Source organism: Nannospalax galili, unplaced genomic scaffold (assembly GCF_000622305.1).
Source record: "Nannospalax galili isolate Female #2095 unplaced genomic scaffold, S.galili_v1.0 scaffold15, whole genome shotgun sequence".
Taxonomy (NCBI): domain Eukaryota; kingdom Metazoa; phylum Chordata; class Mammalia; order Rodentia; family Spalacidae; genus Nannospalax; species Nannospalax galili.
The window spans coordinates 5,055,019-5,073,560 of record NW_008337322.1 but is presented as its reverse complement, the minus strand read 5'-3'; the positions used below and the strand labels follow the sequence as shown (position 1 = coordinate 5,073,560).

The following is an 18,542-nucleotide window of genomic DNA, read 5'->3' as shown; positions in this document are numbered from 1 at the left end:
CCGGCCGGCCCGCACCTGGGCCCTCTCCTCCCGCGGGGGAGGGCGGACACACCTGCGGGCGGAGGAGCTTATTGCACACTGTCCTCCCTGACAGGAGGGGGCCTGGCAGCGGGAGGGCACGGGGTGCCGGCCTGGGGAGAGAGAGGAGTGCGAGGGCCCGGGAGGGGGCACGTCGGGGGAGGCCGCTCCACCGCCTGCCCGGCGCCCCGCAGTGCGACCCGGGCCCCTCCGCCCGACTCCCCGGCCGCCCCAGGCCGCCCCGTTCACCCACCGCCTCGCCCCAGGGCACGTGCTGGGGTCGGTGCCCTTTCCCCGGGTGCGCGCACCCACGGGACACGGCCCGCGCCAGCCCTTCCCGGGTCCGCGATTGCAGCCGTGGACGCCGGAAGGGTAAACAGTTGCGAGCCTCCCGCCTACTGGACTGCAGAGTACTCTGCACAGGCCTCCCGACAGACAGACACCAGCAGATGAGATTGCGCCTCAGTTCCCAGATGGGGTTGGATCATGTTCCAACAGTGGGTTTGGAAGTCACCTGAATGCATTTCCTCATAGAGACATCCTGCACCGTTTCTCTAACCCGGCCCACGAGAAGGGGGCTTCTGGGGCCCAATGGACCTCTCTAGCCAGGACACTAGGGCAGGAACAAGGACCAGAAGTAAAAGCAAGCCCTCTTGCTCCAAGTTCTCCAGTAAATGGGCGTTTACAGCTTTGTTTCACACAGAGCATCCATGAATTCATTCAATTCCAGAGGCCTTTCTTCTTTAAAATGGGCCTAGATTCTTCAAACTATTTAAAACCCAGCTTGGGTGACATGCCCAGGTTGTCCCCAGGACATGCCTTGTCCACAGAGGGCCACTAGACAGATAAGAGATCACTGTGTGTCAGACCCCATGTGCCATACCATGGCATCTGCAGTGCCCTGGGCCTGTCCTCTGCTCCATCCCTTACCGGCTCCACCTTCACTCTCTGAGCTCATGGCTTTTCCCTTCTCACCCTGTCCCCAGTCTCTATCCAGCGCTTTTCTCTTTCTCTAATCCTTCCTCAATTTGTTCACGCAGCCACATGCCAGGAGAGATGAGGGAAGAGGGAGTGTGTACATGCATCTCACTTCTGCACGTGCAGACACAAATTCATGTGTAATTAGTCAAAGTCAGGCCCAGAGCAACAAAACCAACTTATTAATGTATACACCAAATCAAACAGGAAAGAGAATTTTCCACAGCTGGCAGTTAGCTCCCAGCCCTGCATCCCCTCCAGCCCATCCCCCTCCACTGACCTGTGTGTCTGACCTTCCTGTTAGACCAGAGCCCTTTTTAGACGTGTGAATGCCAGTCTTCAGACTAAGGAAAGTGGGTAAGCCAAACCTGTTTGACTGTGGGCCCCATGCTGCACCCATTCCTCCACTCCCATGTGGATACCTCTGCTGACCCTACCTGGACACCTGGTTTTAGTGGCTCTTTCTGAAGCACAGAGAGAGAAGGGAGGAAAAAGGGCTACAGGGGCTGTGAGGTCAAAGGGAGGGACAGTCACTTGGTGGAGGTTTTTGGGAAAGAAGTAGCCCAGCTTCCTGGAAAAGCTGAGGGCCTTCTGGAAGCCTTGGACCTAGGAATGCTTCTGAGTGCGAGACAGATGCAGGGAGCATCTGCCTGCAGACTGGGAACCCTGTGGATAGGTCTCTGGGCACTATATCTTGTGTTTACAGTTCCCAGGACTGTTCCCTTCCACGAAAGAGACCCCTACCCCATCCTCACTCTATCCTCACCCCATCCTCTAGAAGTTCCTACCAAACACTGAAAAGCTGGAAGATAGCATATCCTCCTACTCCACCCAAGCCACCCTCCTCCCAAGGTAGGAACCATTTTGTGCTACACACCCTTATGAAGTCCTCTGGAAAGTTCTGCTTACGTAGTTAAGCAGCTTTTGAGAAGGGCATGTTTGTGTAGCACCATGATTACAGCAACCCACTTTCCATAAGAAACAGGTACTTCCAGAGGGTCCACTCAAGGCAAGCCCCTGACGTTAACCTTCTCATAGACCTTTCCAACATCCCTCATGGGTGACTGCAGTTTCCCTGCTTCACAAACAAGGGCACTGACACTCAGTGTTCAGTGATTTACTCTTGGAGGTTTGAGACTAACATCTCTGGGAGAAGGGCAGAAGGTTCTGCTGCAGAAGTGAACAGGGGACCCAAGTGGCTTAAAGAGGGGCAGTGGACCAGGCCAGCATGGCAGGAGCCTGTCTTAGCATTTGAGTTTGAAAAGAGAAATGAGGTGAGGCAAGATGTACAGATGATGATGGCCAGGAAAACAGTCTTGGTTCTGAAGAACAGAAGTGGGGTAAGGAAGGGCTTAAGCAAGTAGTTCTTGGGGTGGGCACTGAGGAAATGACTTTGAAAACCAGGTTGTGCCCAGAAGGACCGCCAGGGAACCATATGAGATGTGGCTACAGAGTCATAGAAGTGCTACATAACATTTGTAACTGATTTTCAGTTTGGTTTTACATCCATCATTTTAATTCATACAGAGAAACGCCAGTCAGGCAGGCAGGGAGGGAGGCAGCCTCGTCTTTTGCTTTTTCTTTGTTTTTCCAACTCCAAAGAGTGATGAGCTGCTGGACTACCTCCATGCCACTGGAGAAGCCATGGGTTTCCCATGGCATCTGCCAGACAGGTGGAAAACAGTGGTGCCAGGGTCTTGACTCCCCTGGGGAACATGCCCTGAAGCCCAAGCTCTTTACGATTCTGAACTGGAAACTCCTTGGCACGCCCATCCTGGTGCTTCTCCACTGTGTGCTTTGTCCCCTCCCCCCGTCCGCAAGCAGCCCTGCCTCCCTGGCCATCACAGACCTCCACTCTTTCCACACACCCGGAACATGAGGGTCAACATGAGGCTCTGGCAGACTCAGCTCTCGCTCCATATGCAGCACTCTGCGGGTACTGCCCTCTCGGTTCTTGGGAGCATATGAGTAGATCTTGCCCCAGAAGGATACTGGTAGATGACCACTGATGGATAACCAAGAAGGAACTGGGGGGAGGGGGGTTATAGGGAAGAGGGAGGATCCCAAGGGGTCTAGCCTTTTCTGGATAAGGATGCTAGATTTAGCAAATAAAACAAAGTATGCCCAATCAAAGATGAATTTCAGATCAGCAGTGAATATTTGTTTTCAGTATATCCACAATATTACATGGGCCATGCATAATGCAATGTTTAGGTCACATACTTAAAAACAAAAACAAAAACAAAAACAAACCTCAGTTGCTTATATGAAATTCACATTTAAAGGCATCTTGCACTTGATCTGATACCCAGTCTCCTGGATCCTCCCAAGCTGTCTCTTTCCTATATAGCACCCTACCATCAGGCCAACTGCCTGAAAGATGTATTTCGTTCTACCACCTTCAAAACCCACCAACCAACTGATTACACCAAGTAAAGCCTCCTTGCATAGTGGTCAAAGGCCAGGACAGACCTCCCTTGCTAGTCCACCGTGAGCCCCAGTGTCCTCTGTCCTGTGCCTCTTCTCATCCCTGCCACGTGCCTCTGCCCATTCTGGTTTTCCTCTGCCTTCCTTACTGCTTCATTGTTTGCACCTGGCAGAGCTCACTGCTGATGGGTAGCTGTGGTTCCCATGAGCTCAGAACTTAGGCTCCTTGAGGTAATCTCCTCCCGGCTCCTCAGCAATGCCCAGCTCTGGTGGCCCGAAGGGGATTGTGAGGGCGGGATCATTGCATGGCATGAGGGGAGCGAGGAACAAGGAAGGCAGAGGAGGGGTGGCAGGACAGAGAGGCGGAGAGGGCTGAGGGGCGGGCAGGGCAGGGCCTCCTCGGGCTGACTGGGTTTTACCCTAGGCCTCAAGCTAGCCCCTCTGAGCATGAGAGGCTTCTGGGAAGATGCATGGAGCTCTGGCTCTGCATGCTACTCTCCACCCGTCTGAAGTGGCCCCATCCCTTTCTTGGTAGGCTGGAACTGGGCTTTGGGGCTGGAAGAGGATACCTGTTTCTTGGGTTGGACGGTGGGAGTCAAGTGAGTGTGGGTAGGGAAATCTGAGAAGCCAAAAGACAGTAGAGCAGAGAAGCGGGCTGAGAGGCTGCCCAGGAGCACCTGGGTCGGTGTGAAGGACCACGTGAGAAGTCGATGGGAGCAGCCCCTGTCCTAGGTGAAGCTGATTGGTTTGTTATCTTTACCCACCAAAGCATTTACTTTGGTTAGTCGCCCGATCCACAAACACTTTCGAGGAGATGACATTACCGAAAGGGAGGAACATCTGCATCAGCTCAGCGTCCCCAAACTCCTGGGGCAGATGGTAGATGAACAGGTTACAGCCCTCGGGCCCTGCGGTGAGGGGAGGGGGTGGGTGGGGAGGAGGGATGGCAGGGTGAGGGAAGAGAGAGACAGAGGAGAGGTGAGCGAGTTAGGCAGCGCAGCAGGGAGGGAGGGGCAGGGTTAGGAGGGGGGTTCGTTCAAGATCCAGGAGCAACCCCCAAAGAGTGGGGGATTGCTGAGCCCCAAGGTGAGCTCAGATCTCTTCTCTGCCCTTGGGCAAGCCACTGAACCTTTCTGTGCCTCGGTGGTGCCATCTTTAAACAAAAAGATGAGGAATAGGGACTCCTAGCAGCTCTAGGACTGGAGGGCAGCAAAGTCAATGAGAGAACGGGATGAATATGCCATGGCCTGATCTGCTGTCCCTGGAAGTGAGGTACTGAGGGGGGAACACATAGTTGGGGGTCCTCCCTTGTCTCCAGCCTCTGCTCTGAGGAGGACTGAGGAATGGCCTTGAGGTAGCTTCCACCTGTGCCAGTGACATTTTTTCCCTCCTCCGCCTAGGCTTGGTCACCTGTCTGGCCTGCAGCTCTTCCCAGGGGGCCCCAAAGGCCCAGGTGCCCTGTCCCAGACCCCACACTCCCTCCTAGTCTTAGTGACAGAAAACAAGACTTTCCCGGCCTGGTCCAGCACGTTGGCATAGCAAGCTTTTACATGGAGCACCCCTGAGCCTCTTTCCAAAGCTGCTTCATTTCCAGCCAGGCCGCTTCCATGGCGTGAACATAAGTCTAGCTAGCCTAAGCACTTCATGTGTTTGGGAATTTACTCCATCTGTGCAGCACCCTCTGACTTAGCTACACTGTCAACACTTCACATGAGGAAACTGAGGCCCAGAGAGGTTAAGTCACCTGCCAAAAGACACAGTGGGCTGGGGGAAGGAGAGAGCTGGGATATGAACCCAGGCCGCAGCCATCATGTGCGCTCTTATCTGACCGTCATAAACCACAACCCCCCAGGTTTCCATGGGTCTTTGGATTTCTGGAATTTCCAGATAAAGATTTATGTTTCTTTTTCAATGGTCAAAAAGCCCAATTTTAATTTTCTGAAATGGAAGTCTGTTTCCCATCATCTTAACAAGCATCTACCATGTATCCTTTAACTGTTGAGGCAACTTGTGGTCACTTCAGTGGTGGTGGCTAAGCATGAGCTCAAGCAAAGGGCATAGGTGCCAACATGGCTCACAACCAGCTGTATGGCTTTGGCAGCCAGAAGCTACTGTCCCACTCAGGACCACTGAGGCTGCCAGCATCCTGTCTGGGGACCAACAACTGGCTCCTGGTTCTCTCCTGTCCCTCCCACTATCTCCTTTCCTCTTTTGGACTAGCCCACCACCGCCAGGCCCAGAGCCTGGAGAAGACTCCCTGCCCACCAAAGTCACCTGCAGCGCCACTGACCTCCCCATTCCCTGGTGTCCCCTCCCCACAGGAACTCTGCCAGTGGACGACGCATCCAGAACCAGGCGCAGGTGTGCTCCCTCACCCCGACTCAAGCTCTGATGGCACTCCCCTTACCCTATCCCTCCAACCATGCTATGTTCTGGCTGATACATGCCAGGTAAATGCACCCCTTGATGGTCTCCAGTGAAGTGGGAGTCCCTTTGAGGGAGAAGCCAAGTTTGGGGCCCAATCTAAGTCACACCCCTCCAGTGCTCCCCTAGAAGCCTGTCTCCCTGAGACTTCCCCTGGCCTCTCCCTTATGGTAGCCCAAGTCTATCCCGTCCTTTGTGGGTTGGGCTTCCTCTGCACATCTGGAAGGTCTTCTCTCCAACATGCTCACCCCCTACAGCAGGGCCATCTGCCTCCTTCCACCCACATCTCCCTCTAGGCTGTCGAATGCTCAGGACAGGAGGGATCCTGTTCTCATTCTTACTCTTCGGTCTTCCCTGGTGGCTCTGCTCTATGTACTCCATGCTGACAACTGCCTCAGAACCGGTGCCCTCACTCCAGATTTAAGCTCTGTAGGCTGCTCTGTGGGGCCATCATATCTGTTCTCCCTAAAGAGACTCAGGCTCTCAGGCCACCAGCTCGGTTCCATTTGCCTGGTGTAGCTGAGTGAGTGCCAGGACAGCCCTCCTGTCCCACTCTAGCTGGGAAGTCGGGAGCAGCGCCTGCCCTACCTTCAACAGTGAGTCTGCACCCCGGCCCTTTCTGCACTGCGAGCCTGCACCCCGGCCCTTTCTGCACTGCGAGCCTGCACCCCGGCCCTTTCTGCATTGCTTCATTCACAGCCCACAGAATGTCCAGACAGGAGGGCAAGGCAGGCAGGACTCCAGAGGGCCATCTGGTCCAGCCCAGAGCAATGGTGGGGACATGCAAATTCAGAGACGGAAAGCAACTACCCTGAGCACACATAGTCGCATGCAGAGCTGTAGCCACAGCCTTCCCACAGAGCCCCTTGTCCCATCTGTGGAATAGGTAGCCTGAAGGTAGGGGAGATTCAGCAATCTGGTGGTTTTCAGGCTCAGCTCAAGGACCAGGAGCTGGTAGGAGAGTCCGTCTCAGCTACCAGCGTGTTCTGATACTCAGCAGTAGTGCACGGGAAGATGGCCATGCAGGGCAGGTGGAGTACAGCCTTCTTTCCCATCCAAGATCCGTATGAGACTGTGGGACCTGGCTTTGCCTGGCTGCAGCCCACCTTTCTGTCTCCTGGGTCCCAGGCTCACCTCATCCTTCAAAGCCCACTTTGCTCCTGGTGTTTCCTGCCTGGAGCACCCACCTCCCCCACCTCTATGTGTTAGAGTCCTCCTCCTTTCAAGCCCATCTCAGCTTTCCCCAGCGATCCACTCCCAATGCCATGACCTCAGCTGTGTAGGCAACATGGCTCTGTTAGGCTCTGTGTTTCTGTCCCACTTCTCCCTATACCCTGCTCCCCCAGGGTAGCTTGGCCAGGAGAAAGGGATATGGGCATAAACTTCTGCTCCAAGGACAGGAATAGACTGAGGACTGTCCCATTGGACAGGGAACAGGGCATGGTCAAGGTTTTTCAGAGCTAGAAAAGGTATGAGAAGGGCAGGATGGCAGAGTGGGAGGTGAGGGGACGAGGAGGGGGAGGGGAAGGGGGAGGGGCAGAAACAGCCAGCAGTGAGGGCTGTCATGTGTGTTGGGCCAGGCTGCAGGTCTCTCTCTCTCTCTCTCTCTCTCTCTCTCTCTCTCTCTCTCTCTCTCTCTGTGTGTGTGTGTGTGTGTGTGTGTAGCAAAGAGCAAAGTTTAGACTCAGACCTGTAGTACAAATTGCTGCAGGATTCTGAGTATAGTCAAATGCAAGCAAGTGACAAAGGCAGCAGGGCTTGTGGGCATAGCGCTCTGCTGTGGGCATAGCGCTCGATCAACAACACTGGGGACTCCTGGTCAGCTCCCATGGCTCAGACCTGACTGAGGAAGGCCTGGGCTTGAGGAAGGAAGCAGCAGGGCAGCCCCAGGCCACAGCCCAGGGAAGGGTTCAGAGGAGGAGGTGGGGCTTGAGGGACTGCTCCCAGCTTACAGATGGAGGCATTCAGCTTACGCAGGGCATGGAGGCAAGGAATGCGCAAAGCCTATGATGCACCTCTTGAGTTCTAGGTATGGGGAGATGTGTCAGTGTGGGCCTCAGAACTGTCGGATGTGTGGGGGCAGAGGTGGTATCCCTGAGTGGCTGTGGAGGAGGTGGCAACTGGGTACAGAAGGGCTGTATGCAGACACTTGCTGCATTGGGGAGGGGTCCAGACCTGAGCAAGTATGATCCTCACAGCCATCTAAGGAATAGTTCTCACTGTCCTTACTAAATAGGTGAGGGGGCAGTGTGACTTGTCCAGAGTCACCTGTGGGGGAGGTGGCCAAGCTGAGAGTCAGACCTAGAGGATGTGCTTCAAAATGTTCTCAGCCACGCAGGGATTAGAGCCTGCTGGGGCCTCTCACCAAAAGAATTTGGATCAGCAGGGGCCCAAAGACCTTTGAGTGTAACCTAAACCCCATGGCCCTGGTACAGTCTGCCTCAGAGGCCACAGTCTGGCATTTAGAAACCATTAGAACCTGCCACATGGAGTCTGGGACAGATTCAGTGGCCTTGCTACAGGCCACTCTTCCAAGGCAGGTAAGGACCTCAGGCTTTGTCGGTGTCCCTGCTGTCTAGCTCAGCTGGCCATGGGAGGCTTGCTCATGCAGTTTTTTAGCTTGATGCTTCTGTGGCTGTAGGCGCTGGGAAGGAGGCTGATGAGCTTCACCCTGCAGTCCCCACCAAGCCCTCGGGTCTAGACTGTCCTGCTCTGTTGACACTCAGACTTCTGCACACAGCTTTCCAGGGCGCCCTTCTTCACTTCAGTTGCAGTGCATCCATCCCACACCTCATCCCACCCTTGGAGTCTCTCTTTCTCTCCTGATTACCTAGAGAGTACACATTTCCTGTCCAGGATGAACTACCCTCCTTTGCCTGGGCTCCTCCAGGCATGAGTACTTATTTCTTCCTGTCTGCCCCACTGGCCAAGTCCTGCCCTTTAGGGAAGGTGGGTGGACTCCACTCCCTGCAGCACCTCACTTCCCTATCTTGGGCGAGTCACCATTTCCTTCTCAATGCCCAGAGCAATCAGGTCTGGTGCTGCAAAAATCACCTCACCTCCAGCTCTGCTCTCACACTCTTCAGGAACACAGAGGATGGACTCAGATGAAGACTGCGGGGATGGGCCTCTATCTCCTTCACAGGGTTGGGAACTCCCTGGGGCAGAGGCAAGGCCTTTAGCAGCAAACAAACACACCCTTAGCTTCTGCTGGGTTCTTGTTGAGCTGTTTAAAGGCTTGCTATAGAAGGAACAGGACCCTTCTCAAGGATCATTTTTTTTTTAAACGCCAAGGTACTAGCATGTGAGCTGTGTCAGATCAGTGGGAAATGATGAAGGAGAGTGGGGAGGATGCCATATGCCTGGCCTGTTGGCCCCTGGGCATTATGTCTGATCACCTGCCCCTCAGCCAGGCCATTTTGGCTGGCAGAGCTGCCCACAAGATGCACACCTTCTCGAGGGAACAGGAGAGCACCTCGTCCCCCAACCCTGCTGTCCTCCCATCCACTCTAGGCACACAGCAGTGCTACCTTTCTAACCGAGGTCCCCTCCTCAGAAGCCTGAGGAGGCCAGAGGCCCAGGTGAGCAGCCTCTGTAGGGAGTGGGGAGGGGAAGGGCCAAGACTCACCTTCTCTCTGTTGCTGGGGAATCATTGGCGGTGGCTGAGGAAAGGCCTGGCTTATCTGTCCATACGCAGCGGGGTAGGCAGCTGCTGGAGAGTCGAAGAGGAAATGGATGATGACGGCAGGATACAAACACAGACGGGGAGAGGCAGGGAGAAAGAGAGAGCTGTCAGTGTCCAGCAGAAAGAGCCACCAGCCACAAGGCACACGGCAGCTCAGCCACTGCAGAGAAGGCAGGCAGCTTTCAGTCTGGCATTTCCATGAAGGAGAAGAAGCAGGGTATATGTCAGATGCCTGCATGCATGCAGGTCTGTGTGCACATGTGTGTACCCCCGGGACAGACAAGTCTAATCTGGAAGAGTGCACAGTCGTGGCTGACCCATCCTTACTCCCACTCAGACAGACAGTGCCTGGCTGGGAGGTGAGGTGCCGCCTGGGGCCTGGGGTGTGGATGTGGCTTCCTAGGGGAGAGGCTAGGGGCACAGGGCTGAACTGGACAAACCTGATGCTTTCTGTATTTGGTTGGAAAAGGGTGTGGCCAGGTATGGCTCTTTCCACAGCCCAGTTTAGCTTCCGAAGTAACAGGGCCTGAGGTCAGAGCTGGAGGGAACCCAAAGGTGAGAGTCTCCTCTTGGCTAATCTGAGCAGGACTGATTTCCCCGAACTTGTACCTAGCCAGCCCCATCACCCTCAGAGGAGGCAATGCAAGCTCTCCCAGGCCAAGGGGAGCCCTAGCCAGCTAGGCAGTGAGTGCAGGCTGGGCAGGGATGACAAGGAACTATTGCCCAGTGGTGGGACGAAGGAGAGGCTTGGCTGACAGTGCACTAGGCTTTGTGACACCCCTGTTGGCTCTCTTCCCACCTGCCTGTCCAGTTTGCTGCCTCACTTCTGCACTCTGTTTCATGTGCCTAGTAGGAAAATCTGCTTCCACTTCAGAGTCCCTCTTCCTCTCAAACCCAGGCCTCTGCTTCTTGGGTCAGGGACCACGGACTGTACAGGGCAGCAGCCTGGGCCCACCCTTACCCCTGTGCTGCTGTGTAGCGTGGTACGCCCTGGAACACTGGCCATGCCAGTTAGTATCATGGGAACAGAAAGTCAGACAAGTCACTGCACAGCAAAGCCAAAGCTTCAGTCCTCTCCCCAGTTCATTAAGTTCACCCCCTGCCCCATGTCAGGTCACCAGTCATGTAGGGAACCTAAGGAAAGGGACAGCCCAGACGACAGAGGACAGGGTATCTCAGCCAGCACAACTCTCTCCCTCCTTCCACCTACAGCCCCCACTGCTCCCTCTCCTCCCCACGCAGGGCAGGGACCAGGTATGGGGTAGGAAGGGGTCCCTGGGGCTGGGGTGTGGAGAGATGAGAAGAGCCAGGGAAAGCGCCAAGGAGCCATGTGGATACTAACGTCCTGCATACTGCTGCACTCCCGCGTAGGCCTGCTGCAGGGGATCTGCCGCGGTGGGGCTCTGTGCTGCAGGGAGCCAAGAGGACAGAGGTCAATGGCACACACACAGACTAGCCCCTCCCCCCACCATGCCCAAGGGGACAACACTGGCTGTGCCGCCCTTTCTAGTCACCGTGGGCTGGCCCTGGGGTGGAGCAGTTGAGATAGGCACCTTGAATGCTGGGTTTCACTGGAGGTCTCCCGTCTGCACTCAGAGCCCTTAGTGGGTGCAGAGTTGCTCACCCTGGCTGGGAGGTGCAGGGTGCAGCTGGCCTCAGGTGGGAGTGAAATGGGTTCATGGAAAAGCGTGTGAGGTGTGGGAAGAGATGCCAGAGGGAGCGCATTCATGAGGGCCTTGGTGGGGAGATACCTAGAATCCAACCTGGAGAGGAACTGGAGAGCTAGGGGCTCTCAGGCGAAGGGCTTCTCTTCACCGATCCCCAGCAGAAGGTAGGGGCAGTGAAAGAACAAACACCTGGAAGATTCTGTCTAAGCAAAAGAAAGACCCTGGGAGGTCTCACCCTGCCACTCTGCCCTCTTGGGTCTGCCCATCAGGCTGGGAAAAGGATACTGCCCATTGAAACCAAGATGCCAGAAAACCCAGGATCTTCCCCTGCACACTGACATATAACTCTGGGCTTTCTACCTCCCAGTGGAGAGAAGCCTTAAACAGAAAAGTTAGCAAGAAGCTCAGGGAAGCTTGGCTGGGGAAATACTTGCTTTGCCCCTGGCCTTTGTTGTTGCTGAGATCTGGGCAGAAGACTGCGGCACCACCCAGCAGTGGCTGTAGCCCTTGGCTACCAAGTCCAGTGATACCTGATACAAGGAGTGGGCTGACCCAGGGACATGAATAGAGATAACTGTTGACACACAGCGAGGATCCAGCCCCATTATGGAGTGAATTGGTTGACCCTAAGCTCCTGGGCTCATGTACTCTTCCATCTAGACCAGTCAAGCTAACTAGTTTTCAGGCTTGGGGCTTTAGACTGGACCTAATTCCCAATCTTTCCTCCGAGCTCTTATCTGTGTGCCTTTTGGTAAATTCCATTGGGAAACAGAGTACCTAGGCCTCAGAGGAGCCCAGGAGAAAGCCTGGGGCAGAGGTCCCTAGAAACAACTGGGCAACAGATCTGATGCCCCTAGGGACTGGGCACAGCAGAGAAGCTGGCCCCTCAGGCTCTGCTTAGAAGGGAAAGCTGAAGAACGGTTCTGGTGTAGGCTATTTCCTGCCTGTGGCTGTAGCCCAGCACCCTGTTCCTGCGTATCTAACGATGGAGCCTGGAACGGAGAATTCCAAGCTGTGATGTGTTTAGCCGAGCAACCTCCTCCTGACTCTGGCTCCCTCTACCTGTCTCCCTTGCTGCCCTCTGAGTTCCTAGACTAACAGCCACATCTAGTTTGCCCTCTTGGTCTTCCCAACTGCTCACCCATGCCTTTATGTACATCAGAAGAGGCACAAAACAATCTGTACACCTAGCACGACAGTGTCGGCGGCGTGCTGGGAGCACAGGAAGTGCTCAGCAAATGCGCTTGGGGAGGAATAACCGACGGGCTTCGCTGCTTGCAGAGGCAGTCTTTTGTGGCCTGTGGCCATATCACAAAGGCCACACTGTGTGTTTCTTACATGCCCATGAGCAAGAGGGGGAGAACGGAGGAGCTACTGGGGCTCGGAAGTGGAGGAAAGCATCCAGGAGACCCCTCTCCGCTTCTCTGCTTAACGACCTCATTAGTAACTGCCAAAGAGTGAACATTTTGAAGGATCTCGCTCATTACGGTAGCTCCAAACCCCACATTTAAAGATGGTAAATTAATTTTTTTAATGTACTACTTTTCCCCTTTCCTTCCCTCCATCCCTTCTCTGGCTGTGGCAGGGAATTGTTTATGGGATGTGGCAGATTGTTACAAATGGGGGGGAAAACATTTCCAAGTTTCCATGAGGGAAATGACTCACAGATGCTGGGGGGTACAGAGAAGGAATCCAAAGATCCAGATGGGCTCAGAAGGAAGAAGAGTGGAGAAAGAAGACTCCCAGTGTGCTGGGTGGTACTCCTAACCCACAGGCCTGACACTGTCAGGGTCACTTCTGTCTCCAGCATGTCAAAGCCCTCTCTGACCACCTGTACTAGGCAGGGTCTCCATGCTTAAACAGCTCACCAGATCCTCTGGGCCCTACCAAGTCCCGACCTAGACCCCTGTGAATGTTCTCTGTGGACTGAGGGTTGAGCTCTAGGGTAAGCGCAACCTCCAGGGAATACGAACAACTCCAACCTCAGAGCTAGGAAATTCTCTCCTCCTAGTCCTCTCTAGCACAGTGACCTCACACTCTGCTGTTGGTACGATGTTTATATACTACAGATGTCTGAGTTGCCCGCCAAAGAGTGAAATCTGAGCATCTGGATTTTATCTAGAACCATAGTGGATTCTGATAAGCACCCAGAGTGGGAGCCTGAACTGCCCCTCCTGGGGTCTGCCACAGACCAGCTTCCTTCTCCCTCCAGGACCAACCACCTTCCATTCCTGCCCCTGCTAGGCAGGCCTCTTCCTGCCCCTGGGTCTCCCAGGGTAGTCCACCCTAGAATCTGCTCCTTGCTCATCTTCATTTCCCCACTTCCTGACCATCTGTTAAAGTTCACCTGAGAGCCTCCTCGGGAAGGCTCTCAGGTGTTCTCCAGCCTGTAGAACTCTCTTCTCCCTTGAATCCTTTACCATCTTGAGTCAGAGAACCTTCCCTCTTGATCAGACTTTGTCCTTCAGGTGTGTTGTTTAAGGATGAAGGCTAAAGGTGAATATTGTGCTCCTGACTGAACTTTGACCTCCTAGGAAACAATCCCATGTCCTGGCCTCCTGTCATCTAGTGAAGGCTGTACCCTTATATGGGCACTGTAACTTCATCCCCTGCCCTCTGGAAAAGGCAGTGCTCCATACATCGCTATTATGATGCCCTCTGCTAGTCAGGGGCTCTGGCCCTGCTTCCCTGCCCTGGCATCTGTCATTCTTCAGATAAGAGGGAAGAGGTTCTGCAGGACAACTGCTCTTGCCATGTGAGGACAATTGATTTTGAAGGGAGCAAAGTCAGTCAGTCAGGAAAGGACCTTACTTTTTTCCTTGTTTCACTTCTCAGTGCAGGCCCCGGAGCTGTGGTAGGCCCAGAAGCTGGTTGCTGTCCAGGAGCTGTCCTGGGTGCTGACCTATTTTGTGTGTACCAAGACCCTGGGCTGGGATGTAATAGCTGGACTGCCAATCAATATAACCCCAGTTCTTTCCCCCAGTGGGTCTTTTCTTACTTAACTAAATGTGATCATTCTTTTAGCAATATTCTCCTAGTTATTATAGCTCAAATTCACACTCAATTAATTTGCAGTTACTAGCCTCTCTCTGCCTGGGTTGTACAATTGCATCTGGTGTCTTTTCTTCTTGAATACAGCCCCTGGAATGGAATTATTTCTCCTCACTGATCAGACAGGCACTCCCCAAGGTTGTGATTGTAGTCATTTCTCTCCCACCATAGGCTCCCTGAGGCAGGAGCATGGCTGGCCCTCTCTGATCACATTTGGCATTCTACCAAGTAACAGAGGACCAGAGCAGTGCATTCTTTCTTTTAACAGCATGGGCGAGAGCAGAATGGACACGGTGTATGCTGCATGGGGAAGGACAGGTTACCATATGTGCTTACCTGGGTAGGGGTGGATGCCATTGGCAAACACAGCTTCTGCAGCAGGTTGTCCATTGGCCTGTGGGGGGAGGCCGGTGAAGCCGTTTACTCCAATGGGAGACGGGATGCTAGGCACGGCTGGTGCAGTGATGCCTGGAGGGGTGCTGCCACCTGGTTTCAAGAACACAGAAGAATTAGGGGAGGGAGAAGGTAAGGATAGCAAAGGTCAGGAACCCTAACCCATGGAGCTCTACCCCGCAGGCTCCAAGGGCCTGGAGACAGACTGGGGCTCCCCAGCCACTCTGTCCTGTTGGTGAACTTATCTTCTTGTATGGAATGGCTTCATCCCTCCCAATGTATCCACTCTTCAAGGCAGAGCCCAAGTATCCCCTACCCCATGAAGCTTTCTCTGACCACTGATGGCTGTCCTTGAACCTAGAGGACACAGACCATTATCAGGGCCCTTGACTTTCACCACACATGGCCCTTCATTCTTTGTCAGTGACTCTCACTCACTCCTGCTAAATCAGGATGAGCTGGTCATTGTTGGACTCAGGAGAGACTGATCTGCCTCTCCAAGAAGTTTTACTGTTCAGGTGGAGGAGAATTCTAGTTACTTGCATTGAGAGAGAAAGCTAATTTCAGAGTCCAATCTCAGCCTCATCTTGGCCTCCTTCAGCAGAAGCAGTGGTGGTTGTCATCGTGGTGGTGATAAAGATGGGGACAGATGACAATACCCTGTGGCTTCCCTATTCCAGGTGATGGAGCCCAAAATGTATATGGCATAGTGATTGTGCTGAGGCCCCAAAGGCTGAAGAGAGCAGAGCCTTCCTCTTCATTGTCTTCATGGGCTTCATGGTCTCCCTGAAGACAAGGACCCAAGGCTGACCCACTTTCCAGACCCATGAATGTTCCTGCGATTGGGAACCAGATCTAAGGAATAGAATGTTGCTCAACTTGGGCCCAAGGATAGCTCAGTCTTTTGTGGCTTTAAGCTGGGAAAGGAATATGTGAGCATAAGACGGTCACCGCTACAGTCTGGCAGAGAGCCAAGGGGGCTTGGTTGAGGATGGTCCAGCCTGTCAGCCTATGCTTGGGCCTAAGGCAAGAGTTTCTCAGTTTTGACATTATACTCATTTGGAGTCAGTTCCTTGTGGGGAGCTGTACAGCAGCACCTCTCCGGCCTCTGTACACTAGCTAATAGTAGCACTCTGTCCTTCCAGTTATGGGAAACAAAAATGTCTATGGACACCACCTGAGATCCTACAGGTGGGAGGCAAAACTGTACTGGGCAGCAGCCAAAAACCAATCCAAAACGTGTTTTATAAGCTGGGCTGTTTCCAGCCCATCCCCAGATGACACGTGGTTCCCTAGCTGGGTACATAGTTGACCTGGAAAAGGCCAATGCACTTCGGTTGGCATAAAGGGAAAGGTCAAGGCAACAGGCAGGGCTGTGTTGGACCATGAACTGGAAGGCTTTCATGTCAGTTTCTTTCCAGACATCAATAATTAAATACAGATCAAAATGAACTGTTTCAACAAGTATAGACAACTTGAAAGAAACTATTATCACCCTGAAACCCTATTGTGGATTTCACGGGCCCACATTTCAACTTCCTTTAGGTTGCCATGGAATAGAACATTTTGGAGACAGACTACCAGAGGACAAGTACTACTGGGCCTAGGCCCCATGTGCTCTTAGCATTGAATGATGCACTGGTTTCTGTAATGAGCCCAGCCTGGGCCTTGCTATGCTTCTGTCAGTCCAGAAACCCCTTGGCTCACCTGAGGTTGGAGTCATGGGTGCGGCCAGGCCATTCATGTTGAGGGCTGCCATCTGCTGCATCTGGGCGGCAGCAAAGGCAGCCATGGGATTCAGGTAGCCTCCCTGTGCGACCGAAGCCATGAGGGCCGCTTGCTGCTGCATCAGCTGGGGCAGAGGGAGTGGAAAAAATATCATGCGCTTCCAGGGGGCAGCCCTCCCCACCAAGGGGCTCAGCTCCTGGAGACTGGCTTCCCAGGCTCTGAACCCCAGGAACTGGGACAGTCTTTTGGTCACTACCTCTACAGAGCTCCAAGGCCTCCCCCATGTTTGCCCTAGTCTCCATCACTATTAAGACCACTTCCCTGGGAGACAACTGCTTGCAAAAAGAACAGTGGGCCCTTTGGGATTCTAAGTTGTACAGGGTGAGGGAAAGGGATTGACTACATGCTTTCGAGGCAGCCTGGGTTACGCATCGTATTGTGGGGTTTGATAACCAGTTCCTACAGACATGTTGGATGGGCTTTAGACAGTTAACAGGGCGAATTTCTGCTCAACACTGTCACATGGAAGAGACAGGAGAATCATGACTAGACTCCCTAGAAATATTATTCCAAAGGTGAGTAGGGACAGTGGTGGTAGAAGTCACCAAAGCCAGACTGTTCAGGAAATGAGAGGAGCTTCAAGGTTGAGAACCAGAACCCTAGTGGATCTCAGGGTCACCACGTGGGGACAGTGGTTACAGGTCTGAAGACAGCAGAGGGTGATGGTGTCAGTGAGTACAATTGTGGAGGAAGGAAGTTGGTGGGCTACAGACCTGAGGCAGAGCCCAAGGAAATTACAGGAGAAGTGTGGGTATGGGAGGCTTTGGATCACTTCACAGGACCCTGACAGGAGTGGCCAGAGGTCTGGGGACAACCTTCTGTGAATGGGGTTGGTGTGGTGAGGACCAAGCACCTGAACCTCACCGCATCACTGCTTTCTAGCATTCCTGTTGATTTGGTTACAGGGGATGGGTGCAGGGGTAACCCACCTTGCTACCATACAAGGGGCCTTCCCTGGAGCTTTTCTGAAAGCCTGGACAGCAGTACACCCCCCACCACACACACACCTAAACCATCCTCCCCTTAACTCCCTCTGAAGCTGTCCTGCTGGGGTTATGCCTGACTCTCTTCACTCTGGAGGACAGAGTAGTGTGTCTAGGTAGGCATCCCTGCTCTCTGGGGTTGGGGGAGAATGAGCTCCAGAACAGCCCCGCCCACTCTTGCCCCCACTTACTGCCTGAGCATAGGCGCCATAGGCCCCGAAGGGGATGGCCATGGGGTTGAACATGCCCATCTGGCCAGCCATCTGCTGCATCCGCCGCATCGTGCGCTCCTTGTCAGTGTCTGCAAACTTGACCACCAGGCTGGAGGAGGCTCCCTGCAGCCAGGGCGGCACATGAGACCCTCCTGCCCCAGCCTCTACCCCAGCCCTGGCCTGCCCTCCCACCGCGCTCTCTGTGGGGTGCTATACTGAGGATAGCGTCAGCACTCACCCAGGGAGACCAAGTCTCGACCCCACCGTGGGCATTATTTTATCTAGGTGACCTCAATCTACCTCTGGGCCTCAGAGTCCTGGTCTGAGAGACAGTGGCAAGGGTGATGCTGTCCAGTCTCAGAGACTGTGACCCCGCCCGCACCCCAGGACCACACTCACAGGCATGGTCTGGCTGCCGTGTAGAGCGTTGATGGCGGCTTGCGCCTCGGCGTGGGAGGAGTACTTCACAAAGGCGCACCCTGCGGGGACAGGACTGGCTGAGCCGTGGCCCCAGGACGCAGAGAAGAGGGCTGGGGCGGTGTCCCAGAGGACCACAAAGTGGGAAGGGGAGGTAGAGACAGACCCACGGCCCTCCCCTCCTGGACGCCAGGCCAGCGCCGGCGTCCTTCCTGGCTCACGCCCGCGCACACACCCTTGCTGTTGCCGTCCGGCCCGCGCAGGATGGTGCACTCCTCGATGTTCCCGAAGGCCTCGAAGAGGCGGCGCACGTCGTCCTCGGACTGCTGCTTATTGAGCATGCCCACGAAGAGTTTTCTATCTTCTAGAACAAAATTAGGAGATGCTTACCCGGGCCAGGGACCCGGCAGAGCGGCCGGGCAGCGGGGAGGGCGCCGTCGAAGAGGGAGGACCAACGGGGTTGGGGAGGAGCTTGGCGGGGGCGGGGCTCACAGCCAGA

General features: G+C 54.3%; 1 protein-coding gene across 34 annotated transcripts in view; it reads right to left on the bottom strand.

Moving 5' to 3' along the window:
- Positions 1-18,542, bottom strand: part of Celf4 (CUGBP Elav-like family member 4) — a 300,074-nt gene that overhangs the window by 9,559 nt on the left and 271,973 nt on the right. For 5 of the 34 annotated variants that reach the window (XM_008832494.1, XM_029563270.1, XM_008832493.1 and 2 more), the window contains 9 exons: positions 18,279-18,407; positions 18,026-18,105; positions 17,606-17,749; positions 16,351-16,495; positions 14,587-14,736; positions 10,875-10,940; positions 9,476-9,559; positions 4,248-4,331; positions 53-131 (listed from right to left, as the gene is read on the bottom strand). In XM_008832494.1, the coding sequence (XP_008830716.1) occupies positions 53-131; positions 4,248-4,331; positions 9,476-9,559; positions 10,875-10,940; positions 14,587-14,736; positions 16,351-16,495; positions 17,606-17,749; positions 18,026-18,105; positions 18,279-18,407 (961 nt within the window). The remainder of the gene's footprint in view (positions 1-52; positions 132-4,247; positions 4,332-9,475; positions 9,560-10,874; positions 10,941-14,586; positions 14,737-16,350; positions 16,496-17,605; positions 17,750-18,025; positions 18,106-18,278; positions 18,408-18,542) is intronic. The other 29 variants (XM_029563267.1, XM_029563272.1, XM_017797982.1 and 26 more) reach the window with 12 other exon arrangements.